The sequence below is a fragment of the Microcebus murinus genome, chromosome 32, assembly GCF_040939455.1.
Source record: "Microcebus murinus isolate Inina chromosome 32, M.murinus_Inina_mat1.0, whole genome shotgun sequence".
NCBI lineage: Eukaryota > Metazoa > Chordata > Mammalia > Primates > Cheirogaleidae > Microcebus > Microcebus murinus.
In genome coordinates this window covers 946,636-966,467 of record NC_134135.1, presented here as the reverse complement: position 1 = coordinate 966,467, position 19,832 = coordinate 946,636, and the positions used below count along the sequence as shown (strand labels likewise).

At 52.5% G+C, this 19,832-nt stretch overlaps 1 protein-coding gene across 2 annotated transcripts; it reads left to right on the top strand.

The window, feature by feature from the left end:
- The first annotated feature begins 214 nt into the window (after window positions 1-214).
- Window positions 215-19,735, top strand: U2AF2 (U2 small nuclear RNA auxiliary factor 2). Of its 2 annotated transcripts, none has more exons than XM_012750240.3 (12): window positions 215-419; window positions 5,065-5,200; window positions 6,021-6,065; window positions 6,346-6,449; window positions 6,835-6,986; window positions 8,271-8,387; window positions 9,557-9,695; window positions 13,470-13,549; window positions 13,628-13,750; window positions 14,044-14,142; window positions 14,402-14,650; window positions 18,968-19,735. In XM_012750240.3, exons 1-12 carry the CDS (start codon window positions 371-373, stop codon window positions 19,100-19,102), a joined length of 1,428 nt encoding a protein of 475 aa, XP_012605694.1. In that variant the 5' UTR covers window positions 215-370; the 3' UTR covers window positions 19,103-19,735. The 2 variants fall into 2 exon arrangements, with proteins under 2 accessions (XP_012605694.1, XP_012605695.1); XM_012750241.2 differs by having other exon boundaries at window positions 217-419; window positions 14,044-14,130.
- Window positions 19,736-19,832: the final 97 nt, after the last annotated feature.

Genomic DNA, 19,832 nt, shown 5'->3' with positions numbered 1-19,832 from the left:
CCGAACGTTGAGAAGCTGATCTCCGAAAAGTTACGGAGACCTGGCAAAACCGTCGCTTCGGGTGTTTTCGGAAGCAGCCGAAGCCGCCGCCTGCTTACTCCTTCAGCTACTCTCCGGAAATAGCCGACGCGCTTCGGAGTCAGGCTCGGGGTGGGCAGGGGCAGCTCGCGGAGGGGGCGGGTGGGGAGAGGGGGCGGAGCCTGGGCGGGGCGGGGCGGGCTGCCGGGGGCTTGATTAGGTAGAAGGCGGCGAAGCGCCGGCGGCGGCCGGAAGTAGCCGAAGCCAGCGGCGGAAGTAGCCGAAGCGGCCAGAGCGGGCGGGCGGCAAGGCGAGGCGAGAGCTGTACAGGGCCCTACGCGGCCGCCTAAGCATGTCGGACTTCGACGAGTTCGAGCGGCAGCTCAACGAGAATAAACAAGGTGAGGGCGCCGGGGTCGCGATGCAGCGGTGCGGGCGGTTCCCTACGTCGCTCTTTGCCCCCCGCCATTTTCCCTCTTGCTTCCCCCCCCTCTCTGTGCCGCGCGGTGCCCCCCCACCCCGGTTCCGTGGCGCGCGCCTTGCTCACGTGACTCTGGCGTTCCGTCGCGCGCGCGGCGAAGGGAAGGGGGCGGCAGGGCGCGGGCCCGCGACGCATGCGCGCGCTGCGCGTCCGCGCGCCCCACGTGGTCCCGACCCAGGCGGCGTAGGGGACGCGCCGCGAGCGCGCCAGATTCTCCGACATGAATTTTTTTGTTTTTTCCTTTTTGCTGTAAAGGAGATTGTATTAGGTCCCGTAATCCCTTTTTCTCCCGCTGCCTTGGCACTTCCGCTTCCGGTTGGGGCGACGGACCCCCATCTCCACGCCCCCTTTGTTTCCAAAATGGCGGTTGTGAAGATGGGCTACCCTCCTTCACGTGGATGAGGGCAGAACCGTCTCGGGGGGCGCGCGTGGAGATCGTGGGTTCCTCGTACCCCTTTTCCTTTCTGCCTATTAACTGTGAACTCTCCGCCAGGGCGTTTCTGCCCCAGCCACTGGTCGTGGGGCGCCTCAGATTAACGTGTTGGAAGCCCATACAATCTTAAGAGGGAACCATCTGCATTGTTTCAGCGTCCCGCACGCATACATCTTGCATATACAGGGCTTTTGACGTTCCCGACAGTCGCGATATGGAGTGTTTGCTCCACCACATCTCCCTAACTTGACAAACCCAAGTCCTGTCCAATCCCAAACTCAGGGCCCCTAGATTCAGCCTCATGATTCTTATCAACGTAGAGGTAGGGGAATTGAGGTTCTGCTTGAGGAAAAGGGATCTTGCCCAGTTAAGTACTTAGGCGGGAGGCAGATATCCCTTGTGTGATGTCTAGGATTGTGGTGGGTCGCAACAAAGCCCAAGGCCATGCTAGTGCTGATCCGTTAGTGACTCCAAGAATATTAGAACTGGGAGAGTCGTTAGACGTTTTAAAATTCTTGACTCCATATTTTGGTTTGAGAGTGAGGAAACTTAGGAGTAGGGAAGCTTGGGGACATGGGTCTTAGATCTTGAGGTTTAAGCTTAAGATCCGTGTTTCTAGCTGGAGTTTGAGGATGGAATGAGGGCTTATGAATTCTCCTTTGAACCCAGGCTGGAGTTGTGTAGGGCAGTGGCTGGCTGAATTAGTAAACAGTTCCTGGGGAAGAAATAACATTTACTGAGTTCGCAAAGTATTTTGACTCTGTCTTAGGTGACTTATGTACTGCCTAAGAGCATGGTCTTTGGAGTTGAGCACAGCTGGGTTCAAATACACATTTTGTTGCCTAGTAGCTGTGCTACTGCAGTACCTTTATAGCTTGGTTTTTTTTCATCTGCAGATTGACCATCATTATTCTTTTGTCATTGGGTTTTTAAGAGGATTAACATTGGTGCTATTAATGACAGTTGCAGTGATGAGTGCTTACCATGTGCCACAAGAGGGGCACTTTGCTCTTAGCATGGTTTCTCTTTCTCCTTCCTTTTTTTTTTTTTTTTTTTATGATTTTTTTTTTTCCATTTGGAGATGGGAGATAGGGGTTTCAATATGTGGCCAGGCTGGTCTGGAACTCATAGGCTCAAGGGATCCTCCCACTTCAGCCTCCTGAATAGCCAGGTGTGCGCCACTTCCTCTGACTTAAGCATGGTTTTTCTAAGTAGATCCTTGTAACAGCCTTCTGAGGCCAAAATGGTTTCCATGCCTTTATGGGGAGGAAACTGAGGGCTCAGAAAATTTAAACTTTACCACGTTTCTGCTGGTCAGAGACAGAGCTAAGATTAAATGGAGAAACATCTAAAGTGTGTGGCTTGGCATACACTAAGTGCCTAATAAGTGATATTTATCGTGAAATCTCACGTGTAGAGAGGAAGTAGAAAGGCAGGTTTTCGGCATGCATAGAGATGACATCGGAGTTGGGGAAGGGCAGGGAAATGTACTTTCCAAACATTATTCTGGCAAGTCCTCCCAACGTGGATAAAAAGTAAATGTGGTGTCTCACGTTCAAAGAAGAGAAAATCAAGTCTTAAAGGTTAAGTTACCTTTTTTTTTTTTGATTTTAAATTTTTTTTTTTTTTTTTTTTGAGACAGAGTCTTGCTTTGTTGCCCTGGCTAGAGTGAGTGCCATGGCGTCAGCCTAGCTCACAGCAACCTCAAACTCCTAGGCTCAAGCGATCCTCCTGCCTCAGCCTCCCAAGTAGCTGGGACTGCAGGCATGCACCACCATGGCCGTCTAATTTTTTGTATATATATTTTTAGTTGGTCAATTAATTTCTATTTTTAGTAGAGATGGAGTCTCGCTCAGGCTGGTTTCAAACTCCCGACCTCGAGCAATCCGCCCGCCTCTGCCTCCCAGAGTGCTAGGACTACAGGCGTGAGCCACCTCACCCGGCCTTATTGTATGGTTTTATATAGTTGGTAAGCAGAAACACAGATACTGATTCTGACTTCTGTCTGGGTGTAAAGCCAAGTTCAACTGTGTTGGACCACAAAGTGGAGCTGATTGAGCTGTTCTTCGAGGCTCTTTCAGATAATGTTGCTCTGGTCCTCCCAGGTTTTCCCCTCTGGTTTTGAGAGGCCAGACCCTGAGACTTGGTAGGGCTCCTGGGTTGGTGGAGCTGCTCCTGCAAGATTACTACAACACAGTGAATGAAGCTCCGTCTCTGTTCTTATCTTTGCAGCATCAGTGTAGGAGAGGGTTCTTGCCACAGGGGAAGCTCTGTCCATGTCCACCTTGTCTGTGAGTCTGCTCTGCAGGCCATCCTCCCTGCAACTCTTGGCTTCAGTCCATTTCTCAGCTACCTGTGTCTACAGGGAATTGCCTTGTCTATGTTCCAGGCACCCAGTGGGCATCATTGCCTCTCTGTGGGTCTCTCTCTGCTTGCTTGTCTGTTTCAGAGCCTTAGCAGCAGGAAAGGCTCTTGGGACTCACAGTCTGCTCATCTTACAAGTGTGGAGCCAGCGCTCTGCCCAGTGCCTTGCCTGTGTGCTTACCCCACTACTCTACACTGCTGATGTGGCTTGTCGATTCTTCCCTCCCCATCATAATCTTTGGGGTTTTGGGGGGGCCTTCCTAGGAGACAATTCCATTGTCATTAGTGGCTCCACTCAGACTCTGGAATGTTCTGCCATGTTCAGGTGTATGGCCTTGGTACTTAACTCACAAAAATTACAGTGTTTAAATTCAGGCTTCACTGTTTCTTAGCTGTTGGGCTTTGGACAAGTTGTTATTTCTCTGTGCCTGAGTTTTCTTATCTATTACGTGAGCCCCCAGCAATGTTTTTCCAAAGCAGTAGTGAGGATTAAGTACAAATAAAACTGTTAGTACAGATTTCAGTTTTAAGAAGCATGTCAATATTTGTTACTAAGTTATTTTCTCTTCTGGGTGCATGTTTTTCTTGAGCCTTAGTGGTTATGGAGTTGAGATGTGTTTACAAAAAGTTCATGTGGCATCAGAAAAATACATGAAATAAAATATTATGAGTGAAGCTACAGTGTGCTTTGACACCTTCTCCTCACTGCCTTTTCCTCCTCTTGTCCCCAGGGATCACTGCTCTTTAGGAGATACGTGTGAAACTACATGAGTACAATAACGTGTTTATCTTTTTTTTTTGCTTGTGTGTGCCTGATGGATAGTTGAGAAATCAGGTGCCTTTGAATTAGGGAAATAACGTATGATGGTGCTCATGAACACCCCTAGTTCTCATGGTTTGTTCTTTCCCTGTAAGGGTTCATCTCCCTTCTTCAGAGGGTGAAGTGTCTGGTGGGAGCAGAGGTTTCTGTGGTTTTGCTAGCAAGGCTCCCTTCCTTGTGGCCGCCTTGGAGGCAGATGAGAGGGGTTTAGGGAACCCCTAACTCTAACCCCTACTCTGCCTCCCCCTCCTGTACTTGGCTTTGAGGGAGTAGGTGAGCCAGGGAGGATCAGATGGTTTGGGATTCAAGTGTGGGTGGGGCAGACTCCTCTTCCGACCTGCTGGAGCAGGGTGGGGCATCTTCCCCTCAGTCTGCAAATTCAGAAAGAGGCCCCTCCCTGGGGGAGGGTGCTCCTGTATTATTTACCTGGTTGGGAAGGGATGGGTTGAGTTTCCCTGCTTCCTGGGGATATCAGATCCTGTCTGGCACCTGACCCTTGGGTCTGATGGTGGGGCTGGGGGTGCCAGCTGGTTGCAGAGGTCTTTCCTGAGGGGTCGCTGGGTCCCTTCAGGAAAACATCATTGGGTCTCTTGATTCCCCAGCCTCTAGCCCTGCCCCTCTCAGGGACGACCCTGGGGTCAGGCCCCTCAGCCCTCGAGGGGGACCAGGAGCCAGCCTCCTCTGTCTTCTCTGGCTCCCCAGCTCCTCCTGAGCATCCTCAGGTATCTTACACCCCGGGGGCATTTGCAGGCCCCGTCCCCCTGGTCCCCTGAGTCCCTGGACTCGCTTGTGGACCCAGGAGGCCTGTTATGTCCCTTCCTCCAGCAAATCCCTTCCCTTTGGGGGTGGCCTCCCTGGGGCTCCGGGCATAGCCACCAGCGTGCAGGGTGGGCTGGGCCCATGTCCTTTCTCTGCTCATCCCTTCCCGCTCCTCTCACCCTTGCCCAGAGCGGGACAAGGAGAACCGGCACAGGAAGCGCAGCCACAGCCGCTCTCGAAGCCGGGACCGCAAACGCCGGAGTCGGAGCCGGGACCGGCGCAACCGGGACCAGCGGAGCGCCTCCCGAGACAGGCGGCGACGAAGGTACCAGGGCTTGGGGTCCACGGCTGGGCCAGCCTGGGAGTTGGGGGTGTCAGCCAGTCCATGACTGTGCTTAGTTGGTGGCCTGTGGTGTGTGTCTGAGCCCGGGCTCTGTGTGGCTCATTCTTTCTTTGTGTGTATCTGGGGGAGGGATCTGCTGCTTGGTCTGTCTTGAATTCAGTTTTTACCCTGTTTCTGTGATTTCTTTCATTTCCTTGTTAGTAGTGCCGGTGTGTTGCTGGGGGCAATAGGTTTTTTATCTGGCAACTGGGAATTGATTCTGTCTTTTCCTTCACAAGGGGCTGTTCTCTGTCCCTGACTCTGAGGTCCTGTTTCTTCTTTTCGACTCTCTGTGGTTGTCTGTGGGACTGTCTTCAAGGGGGTTGGTCTCTGTCTGCAGTTTCTTTCTTCCCAGCCTTCCAGGAAAAGGGAGTTCTTGGAGTGGGGCCTGGGCTTACTTTTTAGCTCAGGGATGCCCGTTTTCTGTTTTTCTAATGCCTCTTCCCTCCCTAGGTCCCCCTCTCTGTTCTCTGTCCCCTTAGGTGAGGAAGGGCAGGGTGGGTGGAAGTCCTGCCTTCTCCCATCTCAGTTTCTCCAGCTGGAGAACAGTCTGTCCTGACCCTTTCCTGCTTTCCTCACTCCTCTTTCCTGGGGGTGGGGGTGTTGGTGGGGGGAAATGGCAGGGCCGAGGGGGGCCTGCTTGCTGCTTGTTCACCTCGGCCCTGCCCAGCCCTCGGGCTCAGTGTCCGGGGGAGGTGTGGCATGTGGGGAAGACGAGGGTCCCCAGTCACCCCTCCCCATACCTTTCCCTCCCACCCCCCAGCAAACCTTTGACCAGAGGCGCTAAAGAGGAGCACGGTGGATTGATGTGAGCTTCTCTTCCTGCCCCTTCCACCCTGACGTCCACTCCCTTCACCTTCCTCACACCCTGTGTCCCCTGCCCTGCCCACATCCAGCCCTGGCCCAAGCACTTGAAACCAGCACCCTCCCCAGGCCTGGGCCCAGCCCTGTCCCTGATTTTCTCCCTTCTGGAGAGAGCGGAGCTTATGTGGTTGGGGGGTTGAGGGGGGTGCCTGGGAGGGGCTCACAGGCCCACTGTTGGTCAGACTGAGGTTGCCCTGCCCCGCTCTCCCCTCCCCCTTCCCCAGTCGTTCCCCTCGCCATGAGAAGAAGAAGAAGGTCCGTAAATATTGGGACGTGCCCCCTCCTGGCTTTGAGCACATCACCCCAATGCAGTACAAGGCCATGCAAGGTAGGCCCCGGCTGGGCTGCTCCAAAGGGTGGAGGGTAGGGGGCAGGGGCATGCATTGTTCTCTCCATCAGTCATTCTCCTGTGTGTGTGCTTGGGAGGTTATAACCCTGGGGTTTCTGGCCTCTCCCCTTTTGAACCCCCCTAGAGGAGGACATGATCTGAGATGCCTGTGGTTGAGGGAGGGATGAGGCCTCCATCTGGACACTTTTAGGAGACGTGGCTTCTTAGAAGCAGCAGTTACTGGGTGGTGGCCTCTGATGCTGAGAAGAAGGTTCTGGAGGGGCTGAGGAGGGAGAGTTCTCAGGGTGTGTGATGGGTGGTACTTGAGCTCTGGTCTTGATGGTTGTCCTAATGTGGTTTAATCCTGTTTTTACTTATTCTGAAGCTGCGGGTCAGATTCCAGCCACTGCCCTTCTCCCCACCATGACCCCTGATGGTCTGGCTGTGACCCCAACGCCGGTGCCTGTGGTCGGGAGCCAGATGACCAGACAGGCCCGTCGCCTCTACGTGGGCAATATCCCCTTTGGCATCACTGAGGTACTGCCCTCCCCCTGCCCCTCCCCTCTCCCTCGCTCCCCTACCCTGTTGCTCCCCTCCCCTCCATTCCCTCCCCCAACCTGCACGGGTCAGACTTTGCTCCTGCAAGACCCCCCGGCCCCCTCCCAGACGGACCGATGGAGTTGAGCCAGCCAGGGGCCGGGCTGGGGGTGGCCCTCTCCCTCCCTCCTCTTCCCCTCTCCCGTCTCCCCTCCCCTCACCTCCTCCAGCAACCCAGGGATCAAGCACACACATAACGTACCTACGTGTTGTACCTACGTGTCGGAGAGAGACAGAGAGGGAGACTCGGACACACACACACTCACACACTCACACACACATACAGACGCACGCTCCCCCCTTCAGTTTTTTTCTGACACTCCTCTCGTTCTCTGCCGCCTGTCCCCATCCTCTCCCCCACATCCCTCCCATGGTCGCTGTTCTTTTATTTTTGATCGCCCTGACCTCCCCCTTCCCCACCGCTCCTCTCCCCCACCCCTCTCCCCCACCCCTTCCCGTGGCACCCCCTGAGAATCCCGAGATCAAAGAGTTGTTTCCATTTCTCTTTAAAGTGAAATATTGTGGGGCTGAGATCCCTCGTAGCAACAAAAAGTTTGCTACCATCGTCGAAGGCAAGTAAGGTCCATTCTGACTTTCTCAACCTGCACTTTGCTACATTTGATAAACCAGCCCCCGGACTCCAGGGCCAGATTCCTCCACATCACTCTTTTCTCCTCCCCTCCCATCCCTGCCCCTTCCTCCCCACACTCCTTCCTTCCCTCCTGCTCCTGCACTCTTGCCCTTCGTCCTCCCTTTCTGCCCTCTCTGCTCCTGCCTGCTGCTCTTTTTCTACTGCCCCCATTTCCTTGTCTGTCTTCTCTGGGTGTTTTTTTTGTGTGTTGTGTCTCATCTTTTCCGTGTTTATGTCTTTTTTCTTTCACTGTTGTCTTCGTTTTCATCTGTCTTTTCTTGAATAATCTTTCTCCTTTCCCCTGATTTTTCTGGGGACCCCATGGCTCTCCCCCACACCTGTCCATCTCCTGCTCTTGGCTGTCTTTCAATACTGCTTCCTTCCCGCTTTCTCTTCGTTTTCCTCTTGCTTTTGTTCCTACTATTGATCTCTACACCCCCACCCATATTCCACTGTTCCTTCCCTTCCCCCTCCGCCCTACCCTTGTCCCTCTCCCCTTACCCCAAACCCCTCTGTGTCTCCCTCTCTCACCCTCCCCCTCCTCTCTCCACCTCCCTTCCCCTGCCCCTCCCTGTCTCCTATTCCCTCTGCAGGAGGCCATGATGGATTTCTTCAACGCCCAGATGCGCCTGGGGGGACTGACCCAGGCCCCTGGCAACCCGGTCTTGGCTGTGCAGATTAACCAAGACAAGAATTTTGCCTTTTTGGAGGTGAGTTGGGAGAGTGACAGGGCCATGGAAGTGTAAGTGATGTGAAGACCTGTCCCTTTGTCCTGTGGTGTCTCCTGCTTCCTTGTGTTGTCTGTTCCCACCTGGCCCCTCTGCAGAGTTGCCAGAGTGAGCTCTGTAGGGGCTCTGCAAATCTGATGCTACCTCCTGCCTTCTTTTGTTCTTTTTGGTGGCTTTGGGAGGCCTTTTGGTCCTCTGCAGACCTCTTCAGCCTTGTCTACATTATTCTAGCCCAGTCCTAGGCACTCTGACAATACTGGCCTTCCCAGAACACACCTTCCCCATCTCGGGACATGGCTAGGGTTATTTACTGTAAGCTAACTAATGCTACTAACATTTCCTGTTAGTGTTTCTGAAACTAGGGATGGACTTTCATTTTATGTATTTGTTTATTTTTTGAAATGGAGGTCTTGCTCTTTTGCCCGGGCTGGAGTATAGTGGCATGATCATAGCTCACTATAGCCTCAAACTCCTGGGCTCAAGTGATCTGCCTCACCCTCTCTAGTACCTGGGACTCTAGGTGCATAACCACCATGACAGACTAATTTTTTAAAAACCATTTTTATGGAGACACAGGGGTCTTGCTATGTTGCCCAGGCTAGTTTCGAAATTCCTGGCCTCAAGCGATCCTGCTGTGTCAGCTTCCCAGAGTGCTGAGGATCTTGGTTTTTAATTTTCAACTCCTGGCGGATGAATACTTTTGTAAATACAGTAAAGATGCTGAAGTAATGTTAGCTTGCTGCAAAGGTTTCTAAGTGCTCCATCTCCAATTCTCTCATTGCAGTCCACTTTGAGTTGCATCGTTCTGGATGTCAGCTGTAAATGTCACCTTATCAGAAAGACTTTAATGCTGTTACCTCATTTAATTAATTTTTCTTGTGACATCCTCTTACAGTACTTTGTCCCTTTTCAGCATCATCATAGTTTGCGGTTATGTGTTTGTGTCAAGTGCTGGGCTGGTGTCTATAATCTCACTAGAGTGTGAACTCCTAGAAGCAAAGACACACCTGTTGTCCTCCCAGTGCCCAGCTCGAAGCCTGGCACCTTGTATTTGGTCACATGAGTGAAAGAGGAAAATCCTGGTCACAGAGCCCCTGGGGTATACCAGTCCCTGACCCCCTATCCCTCACAAATGCTTCTCTTCTATTCAGTTCCGCTCAGTGGATGAGACAACCCAGGCCATGGCTTTCGATGGCATCATCTTCCAGGGCCAGTCACTGAAGATCCGCAGGCCTCACGACTACCAGCCACTGCCTGGCATGTCAGAGAACCCCTCTGTCTATGTGCCTGGTGAGTGGGCTTCTGTCAAGGCCCCTTCTTCTCCAGCCCTGTTTCCATATCCCCCACTCTTCCCTTCTTCAGCCCTGTCGGAGCTGCTTAGGAAGTGGGGTAGGTGTTTTGGAGTGTATTTGTCTTCCCACTGCTTCCCCCATGCCTCTGAGTTGGGTCTGCTTCTCCTGGCAGAGGGGGTGCCTGGGGCCCAGGGGAGCGAGCTGGGACCTGCTTGAAGATACACAGCTTGTACATGGCAGAGCCAGGACCAGGCTGAAGGTGCTGGGGAAGTGAGGAGCTTACAGTCTGGGACATGTTTCTGCTTTGAGGCCTCAGAGCTCAAGGACCCCAGAGGGCTCCATGCGTGTGTGCCTGTCAGTGCTGGTGTGCATCCGCAGATGTCAGCAAAGCTCTCCAGGGTGGGGTCTGGCACCTGGGTATTCACTCATTTTTTTTGTCTCCCAGCGTTTGCCTTGAATCCTATGTTCTGGGCCGTTCTCCACAGCTGTGTTAAGTGTTGTCTTCAATTGGTAGATAATGTAGCAGAGGCTTGGCCAGCTTTTTCACTGTGTGTGAAAGCAGCCACAGACACTACCTGAGCGAACGGGCATGGCTGAGTTCAATGTACCTTAGTGTGTGGTGGCTGAAATTTAGATTTCATACGTTTTCCACATGCCGTGGAATAGTCTTCTTTGGGAAAGCTTGTAGGCTGTACAGAAGCAGGTGGTGGGCTTCATTCAGCCTGCAGACTGGCTTGCTGACCCCTGCAGCAGTTGAGGTGAAAGTGAGGATTCAAGTTTGTTGGAGGCCTTGTGAGGGTATGGGAAGTGCTGCCTGGCTGAGTGAGGCTGATGGCCCAGGCCCCTGGGACACGGAGGACCTGGCTTCTCCTGGCTGATGCCTCGCACTGGAGGACCCTGTTAGAAACCATGTTGGCTCTTCCCTTCCTGGAGTGGGGGTCAAGGAGCCAGGGCAGCACATCCATGTCAGTGCAAGACTTGAGCTTGGTTCCCAACTTGCCTCCAGTGCTTTTCCACCATGAGTTTTGGTAAATTCAGTGCATCCTTTTTAACTTATCAGAAACCCAGGGGAAATGGGCATTTATTGAAACCTTAAAATCTGTACCCCCATAATATGCCAAAAAAAAAAATACAATAAAAAAAAAGGCAAGAAATTATACAATAATTATTGAATAAATAAATAAATCATAAAAATCTTTAAAAAAAAAAAAAGAAACCCAAGGTATAATAGATACTGACATACTCTCATTTAAGTGTGCAGCTTGATGACTTTTTACGTATGGGCGCATTTAGCAGGTTGAGCTATGGAACATCTTTGTGCCTTGTCCCAGTAAATTCACTGTGTTTCAGTTTGTCTTTAATTATGTAAGTAGCCCACCATTTGTTGGTGCTTGTGTGTCAGGCATTGTCCTAAGTGTGCTCCATGGATCTTCTTTTAACCTTTGTGACGGTTTTGTGGTAGAAGTTAGGGGGCTTGGGCCAAACCTGCCCAAGTCCCACCTGCTTTTGTAAAGAGAGATGTAGCACACATCTCTCAGTGGGACTTGTCTACACCACCTCATCCACTGCTGCACCTAGGGAAATGCAGCACCTCCTTCTGGTGGGGGCACATGTGGGCCCTGGGTGATAGGACGGCAGGTTTCAGACCTAATGTTGCTTCTGTTACTAAGCCAAGAGGCTCGACTGTTCTGAGGGTAATAGGGTGCTCTGGCAGGGACTGAGCTGAAGGTGATGGCTGTGATAGCTGTGGCTGCTGAACTCCTCTGAGGGTGCCCTCTGAGGGCTGAGCTGGCCTGGCCACCATGTGAAGTTGAGGCATTTCCCCATTTCACAGATGAGGAAAGCTTTGGGATGGTGGGGAACGGGTTCTCTACTGGATCTAGGTCAGTCCATCTCTGCCCCACACTGTTTTTGCTCCATGTGGGATCCTTTCGAGGTACAACTCCTGCAAAGTCACTTTGCCCGTTTTCCCACCTGACTCTGGGAACATCCCTGCTAAATGGAGGAATTGATTAGCGCAGGAACCTGAGGCTCTGGGAAGATTCCCTTGAACTTGTCATAGGTAACAGTGGGTCATGTCACTGACTTAGTGTTTACCAGGGTTTGTCTGGGCCGGGCTGGCCTGGCCCTGTTGTGGTTAGGGTGTCCAGCAATTACTCCAGCTGTGGGGACTCCTGTGCCTGTTCTCAGGCCTGGTATTAAATGCACGCACCTTGTGCAGTGGGCACTAGCATTCTCCCCGTTCTACCCATGAGGATGCCTGAGGCCTTTGGAGCCTCATAGGATACAACCACAACTTGAACCTGGGAAACTTGACTCTCGCACCCTTGGCCCTGTGCTACTTCCTGAGACACACACAGTGGTTAGAGCCTTTAGCCTGCCCAGCTACCTGTGGAGAGTCATAGTTGAGTGTGAGTTTGGGAGGCTTCCTTTTTCTGCCTTTGTGACTTGGTTCTATACCCCAGGTTATTCCTTTCATAGTTTAGATAGGGCTCTTGTGAACATTGTGGTAACAGATAGAAGGAGCATGGCATGGTCCCTGGCCTATGGAGAGTGCTCAGTATCTGTTCCCGTCCCCAGGTTACTTGTGCTTGTCTTGGTGACACACAGGCTGTGCCTCCCATGGTCTGCGTGGCCCCACTCTGCTGGGTTCACCTCTGATGGTTGGAGCTGGCTTGGTTGGTGTCAGTTTTGTGGGAACTGGAGGGGCCAGGATTGGTGGTGGGAGAGGGTGCACTGGGGACATGTGAGCCTGGAGGGTGGATGGAATGCTGCCTCCTTTTCCTCCCAGGGGCATAGCAGCTCAGCTGCTGAGACTCTTTCCCATTTCCTGTCTTATCTGTTCCTTCCCAAGATCAGGATGGAGGTAGGATGGGGCCATGTCCAGTGGGCGTAGGGGCTACAGAGGAAGGGGAGGCCACAGTGCTGGGCTTTGAACTTGGGAGTCAGGCTGGATGGGTGCTGGGGCCTTACGTAGCTCACATCTAATAGGATGGCTCTGAGAATGAAATGATAGATTCATGAAGGCTGTGGGAGTCAGGTTGAACCGTGAACCATCCCATGGGGCAGGCAACTTGTCTGTGAGTCCAGAGTTCAGTGGTTTGGGGGCTGTTAAACTCTGCTGGTGTGATCACACTGACATCTTAGCCCTATGGACATCAAATCCAGCATCCTGGCCACATCCAGCAGTCACCTCTGAGATGATACCAGCCAACACTGGGGACACTGTTCTGAGACTCACTGAGCTCATGCCACCCCAGTGAGCGCAGACCGCCCCCCCCCCCTGCAGTGGCACAGATGAACTGACTGCTGTGAAGGGAAAAGCCTGAGAGATTTAACAGGGAGACTTACCTGGGTGGTTGTTGGTGAAAGGCACCTGAGGGGTGAGGAAGGGGTCCAACGTGTTGTGACTTACCAGCAGGTTCAGAGTGAAGGTGACTGGCCAAGGTCACCCAGCAGCAGGTGGCAGATAGGTGTGTGAATGCAGGTGTGTGCCCTTGGTGTTCTGGGAGATGCCTCTATTTTGAGGTTCCTCTGAGGCTGGAAGAGTCTAGGAGAGGCAGTGCATTCTGTCACCGGGGAGCCGTGGTGTGCATTGCCCACATCTCCTCCTCCTCCTGGGGAGGGAGGGTGAGTGTGCAGTCCCTTCTACACACCTCAGGCGGGGGGTCCTGGTCTGCCAGTGAGGGGCTCACCCTGTAGATCTTCCCCTGGGCTTTTGAGAGGTGACCTTCTACTGGAATTGAAGTCCTTTTTTCCCATCTGCCGTTAGGAGTTGTGTCCACTGTGGTCCCTGACTCGGCACACAAGCTATTCATCGGGGGCTTACCCAACTACCTGAATGATGACCAGGTAAGGCCCCTGCCTCCTTCCCAGCCCCTCCCCACCCCCAGCGCCCAACGGCCCTGATAGATTCTTGGCCCGCTGCAGGTAAAAGAGCTGCTGACATCGTTTGGGCCTCTCAAGGCCTTCAACCTGGTCAAGGACAGTGCCACGGGGCTCTCTAAGGGCTACGCCTTCTGTGAGTACGTGGACATCAACGTCACAGATCAGGTGAGTCCCGGATCCCTGCCCAGTTGCCCCGTCTGCCCTTCCCTGTCCTGCGCTGTTTCCAAGCTGAGGTTTCCCCTCTTCAGGGGATGGGGCGGGAGGCGGCCAGCCTGAAGCAGTGTCCTGTGTGTGGGACTCTTCCCCTTGCCCTTGTTTTTGGCTCTTTCCAAGCTGTTAACCCCTTTGCCTTCCCCTCTTCCCCACCAATGCCCCGGCTCGGGGGGAGGTGTCAGGCTCTGGGTCCTGACCGCACCTCTCCCCTGCACCCCCTCCCACCCCTCATCCTCCAAACGCAGGCCATCGCAGGGCTGAATGGGATGCAGCTGGGGGATAAGAAGCTGCTTGTCCAGAGGGCGAGTGTGGGAGCCAAGAATGCCACGCTGGTGAGCCCCCCGGCACGTCATCTTCCATTGGTTAGAGGGACCCTGGGGGTGGGAAGGGGCTGGCAGGGGGCAGATTCTTCTGAGCTCTGGCCCAGCTTTCATGGGGGGAGATTTGAGGGGCATTTGGTACATCCTGGGGGAGGGGGCAGTGTGATGAGGAGTTCAAGTGGAGGGACGGCCTTTCCCCAGGTTGGTGTCTGAGGGGCACAGGCTTGAGCAGAGGGAGGCTGGGTCTGGGCCCCCTGTGACGCCTCTGCCCCCTGTTCCACAGAGCACCATCAATCAGACGCCTGTGACCCTGCAAGTGCCAGGCCTGATGAGTTCCCAGGTGCAGATGGGTGGCCACCCGACTGAGGTACTGTGCCTCATGAACATGGTGCTGCCCGAGGAGCTGTTGGATGACGAGGAGTATGAGGAGATTGTGGAGGACGTGCGAGACGAGTGCAGCAAGTACGGGCTTGTCAAATCCATTGAGATCCCCCGGCCTGTGGATGGCGTCGAGGTGCCCGGCTGCGGAAAGGTCAGGGCACTCCGGGCTTGGCACATGTTACTCCTTCTCCCTCTTTTCCTCTCTCTCTCTCTCTCTCTCTCTCCCTCCCTCTGAAGGTACACACATGTACGCACACCACCCTCGAGTGCCCCCTCAGGCCCATCTGTGGGAGATGTTCGTGGCCCAGTGAGGTGTGTGGCCTAGTGGGGTCCTAGGGCCCACAGCTGAGATAGAAGCTGGGGACACAGCTGTTGTGGCTGAGAAGCAGTTAGGTTCAAAACATGGCTTTGCCTCTTTGTTGTTATGTGATTTTGTGCAAGTGGATTTGCCTTGTCTGTGAAGTAGAGGAGAAGTCCTCAAAATAGTCATGGCCACACCTGCTGGTGTCTCCTGTTTGCCAGGGTGCTCTGCTGAAGCTGGCCTGTACTGGCCCGAATTCTCCCTGTAGCTCCTGTGCCCCTTTGTGAGAGGAGCTGACAGGTCACACAGGCAGGTTTCAGTTTCTTTTGGTCTGATTTGTGAGCCCACTAAGTCAAATTGCCGCTGATCTTGTTTTTTTTTTTTTTTTTAAGGTACAAAATAATATATTTTTTTAATCCATTGGAAAACTGTACTCCTAATGCAGCCCAATAACCTGAATTCCAAAGCGGAACAAACTCCTCCAAGGAGACAGAGGACACAGAAACTGTATTAACTGCCAGGGAACACAGGCTTCCATAAAAATGCCCCAGGTGGAGCAGGCAGGCAAGAGGAAATGGGGTAGATAGCCAGAGGGGATGGGCAGCCATGGGGTACAAGCACAGAATGCTGTGCAATTCCTTGGACTCCCATGTAAAGGAAAAAGCCTTAAAACATAGGAGAGAAGCAGCAAATATGCACTGTGGCTGAGGAAAGAATGGGAAATAACTAAAAAACTTGCTGTGCTTATGTGAAGGGCAGGAAACTTGCCGCTGGTCTTATGCTGGGTCTAAGTACCTAATGTCATCCTCCTTGTGAGGTGGTGGTGAGGCCTTTGACCTCTGTTTTTTCATCCCTTGTTGGGTGTATTTATGAAATTCCTGCTGTGGGTAGGCTCTGATCTAGGTGCTGAGGGTTCAGCAGTGAATAGAAGCCCTTGCTGCTCTTGAGCAGCAGCAGTTCTGGGAACATGGCTGTGAGCCACCTGGAGTAGTTGGGGGGCTAGGACTCCTTGGGGTGGGGTTCAAACAGGGAGGTCAGGATATTAAGAGAGGCAGTGAGTGGGTGAGGAAGATGTTGGGGCAGGGTGAGGAGGGCTGGGGGGCCGTGTGGGTCTCAGTGAGATGGGAAGGAAGCTGGCAGATAGAGATAGCTCCTTATCATAGGTGGTAGGCACAGAGCTGGCATTTACCCTGGCCCTGCCCAGCTGAGCCCTGCAGGGTGGGATGTGGTTGAGCAGGGGGAGTGGTGAGGGGTGGCTGTGGGCATCTGGGGCTGGCCAGGAGCTGGTAGAGTCAGTGCTGCCTGGGTGGTGGGAGAGCGGGTTTTGCCAGAGAGGACGCTGGCTCTTCAGGGTCAGATGGGGAAGGGCCTTGTTAATTCATGATGAGGGAGTGCAGCAAGTACAGGCTCCTCAAGACCATTGAGATACTCTGGCCAGTGCATGGCATTGAGGTGCCTGCTCTGGAAGGGTCAGAGTGGCTTGTGGCTTCTCCCTGGAGTAGTCGGTTTTTAAAGGAGAGAATAGGGCTGTGGTCATGACCTGATTTAAAGTAGTAGCAGGGATGGAGAGAAGTTGATGGATTTGAGAGACGTGAGCCTGTAAAGTTCCCTGGGTGTGATTGGTTTGGTCTGCTGGGAGGGGGACAGAGATCAGTGAGATGCTCTTGCTCAGAGTGGCAGCTCCAGGACCTGGGGAATGGCAGGTTACACACAAGGGTAATGAATAGTTTGGGGGGGGTCAAAGTGGGATCACCTGGCTTTGGGGTTTCTGAGACACTTGGTAGAGATGTTGAGGAACAGTTAGATGGACAGATCTGTGTTCCCAGCATAGGGGCTGATGGAAACTCTGATGATGTCATTGAGAGACCAACCTTGATTTGGATGTTGGCCTGCATGAGCTTGCCCCGGAGACAGGGCTGGAGTGGGAAGGTGGTGGCTGGAGAGGTGAAAAGAACACAGGGCTGTGAGTGGGCAGAGGGCCAGGGGAGGGGGTGTGAGGAGGAAGGTAGGCAGCATCTACTCTCTTTTCCTTTTCCTGGAACTCCCTGCTACCCCTGCTTTGGGATAGAGCCTGGTGAAGCAGAGGCTGAGTGAACATGTCTTGGGAAGAATGAATGGAGAGACCTGGCTTTGCTATCAGAGGACCTATTTTGCTTTTTTAAATTTATTGCATCCTATTCCTGTTTTGCTCTTAAACTTTTTATTATGGATGTTTTAAAACATGCTTAAAAGCAGAGAGTGTAATAGTGATATATTATTTGTATTATGGTATATGTAGTAATATTAATATAGTGCTCCATTACCCAGCTTCTAAGTTATTGATATTTTGTTCTTAGTTTCTATATTCATCTTATTCCCCACCTTTTTGCTGGAGTATTTTAATGCATATCTCAGATATATTTCACCTGAGATACTTAGGTATATTTGTCTAATTTCTCAGCTACTTAGATTCGGGGTTAACTCTTTGCTGTGGGGATCTGTGCTGTGCATTGCAGGATGTTTAGCTTATCCCCAATACCTTCCCACTAGATGTCAGAACTGTTACACCCGTCCTTGTGACAGTCTAAAGCATCTCCGGGGCTGGGCCCAGTGGTTCACACCTGTAATCCTAGCAGCACTCTGGGAGGCTGAGGCCGGCGGATCGCTCGAGGTCAGGAGTTCGAAACCAGCCTGAGCAAGAGTGAGACCCCATCTCTACTATAAATAGAAAGAAATTCATTGGCCAACTAATATATATAGAAAAAATTAGCTGGGCCTGGTGGCCATGCCTGTAGTCCCAGCTACTTGGGAGGCTGAGGCAGGAGGATCGCTTGAGCCCAGGAGTTTGAGGTTGCTGTGAGCTAGGCTGATACCATGGCACTCACTCTAGCCTGGGCAACAAAGCGAGACTCTGTCTCAAAAAGAAAAAAAAAGCACCTCCAGACTTTGCTTTAATGTCCCCTGGGGGCATATTTGCCCCTGGTTGAGAACTACAGCTCTAACCAGAGAACCTTTTTTAAAAATTTTAACAAAACCACAATACCATTATTATATTATAAAATTAACATCAATTCCTTATTGTATGCCTAATCCGTGTTCAAATTTACTCTCTCAAAAATGTACTTTTTACAGTTAGTTTGCTTCCAAACAAGGTCCCCGCTTCAAATTTGTTTACAAAATTTCTTCCAATTTATCAGTTGTATTTTGCTCCCCCTTTTCTTTTTCTTTTTTTTTTTTTTTTTTGAGACAGAGTCTCACTTTTGTTGCCCAGGCTAGAGTGAGTGCCATGGCGTCAGCCTAGCTCACAGCAACCTCAAACTCCTGGGCTCAAACGATCCTCCTGCCTCAGCCTCCCAAGTAGCTGGGACTACAGGCATGTGCCACCATGCCCGGCTAGTTTTTTGTATATATATTTTTAGTTGGTCAATTAATTTCTTTCTATTTTTAGTAGAGACGGGGTCTCGCTCAGGATGGTTTCGAACTCCCAACCTCGAGCAATCCGCCCGCCTCGGCCTCCCAGAGTGCTAGGATTACAGGCGTGAGCCACCGCGCCCGGCCCCCCTTTTCTTTTGTTAGCGATTTTATTTGTTGAAGAAATAGGGTCATTTGTTGTATAGAATTTCCCATGTTTTAAGTAGGCTCATTGTATCCTCCTTTTTCTCCGTTTTCCCATAAACTGGTGGTTCAGGCAGTATTAGAAGCTTGAATAGATGAAGGTTCAAATTAAGTTTTCTTCCTCTCTATTCAACATGGGCTTGAATCCTAATTTCTGAACGTTCCATCCTTACCTGTTGTCTGGGGAGAGCATGGCCATTAGGGCCAGAAGTACCTGCCATGGTGCCTGGTGCAGAGTGGCATTCAACATAGGTGGCCTCTTTCTTCTCTTGGGAGCTTGTCTTTGTCTCCCACCACTTGCCCTGTGTGCCTCAGTTGACACTCAGGCATGCTTTGTTCTCTCTATGCTTATGGGGTTTCTGTTCTCTTACCTGTGCTCTTGTTCTTTCATCCTGGGGGATGTTTGGGTGAACTCTACCAAACCTGCGCTAAGGGTCCTTTTCTGAAGCCTGTGGTGAGGCCCTCTTTCCCTCTCTGTCACTTTGTGCACCGAGTCCTGGGCTTGGATGGATGTTGGCTGGTCGCTGGGAGTGAGCCTTCCTTGTTCACAAACCTGCCTCTTGTTCCCCACAGATCTTTGTGGAGTTCACCTCTGTGTTTGACTGCCAGAAAGCCATGCAGGGCCTGACAGGCCGCAAGTTCGCCAACAGAGTGGTTGTCACAAAATACTGTGACCCCGACTCTTACCACCGCCGGGACTTCTGGTAGAGGCGGGTGGGGGAGGGTGGGGGCAGGGCTGGCTGGGGGCTCCTCCCCCCTCCCGCCCCCCCCTTTTCCCCCTCTGAAGATGATGGGCAGAGGAGTGACAGCCGAATGACAGCCGGCAGCAACTGGAATGGCAGCAATTAAGGGTGGGGGGGTGGGGGGTTGGGGGGTTAGGGCAGGGAGGGGACTGGGGAAGTGCGCACACAGGCCCACTCAGACACACGCACTCACACAGACACAGAGGGAAGGGGTTGAGATGGGGACGGGGTGCACAGCAGGGCGGGGTAGGACCCCCATAGCCCCTCCCAGAACAGCCTCTCCTCCTCCTTTGTACCCCCTTCTCCTCCCCTTCCCCATGGTAGGAATATAGCGTGTTTATATTTTATGGCCAAACTATTTTGAATTTTGTTGTCCGGCCCTCAGTGCCCTGCCTCCCCCCCTTTACCAGGACCACAGCTCCATTCCTCTGGCCTCTGGTCCTCTCTGACCCTCCCTCACTGGTTTCTTACATAGTTGACTCTCTCTTTAGTCTTCCCCCGACCTGCTCCCAGTCCCCTCCTGTCCCTCTCCTACTCTCTGTGGCAGTTTCATATTTGCTAAGACGAATTTGCTCATTAAACATTTTGTTGTATTTTACTTTATGGAACTGCTCTGTGTCCAGTGTGTCCGACCCCTCTCCGTTTCGGTTCTGGGCGGGCAGTTTCCTTTGGCAAACTGCGGGCCTTGGCGAGTA

Bases quoted from the DNA above. Each gene is read 5' to 3' on its own strand.
- U2AF2 (XM_012750240.3), top strand. From the start codon at position 371: ATGTCGGACTTCGACGAGTTCGAGCGGCAGCTCAACGAGAATAAACAA. The intron at 6,066-6,345 runs GTGAGCTTCTCT...CCCCTTCCCCAG, and splicing joins GAGGAGCACGGTGGATTGAT to TCGTTCCCCTCGCCATGAGA. The intron at 8,388-9,556 runs GTGAGTTGGGAG...TCTTCTATTCAG, and splicing joins AGAATTTTGCCTTTTTGGAG to TTCCGCTCAGTGGATGAGAC.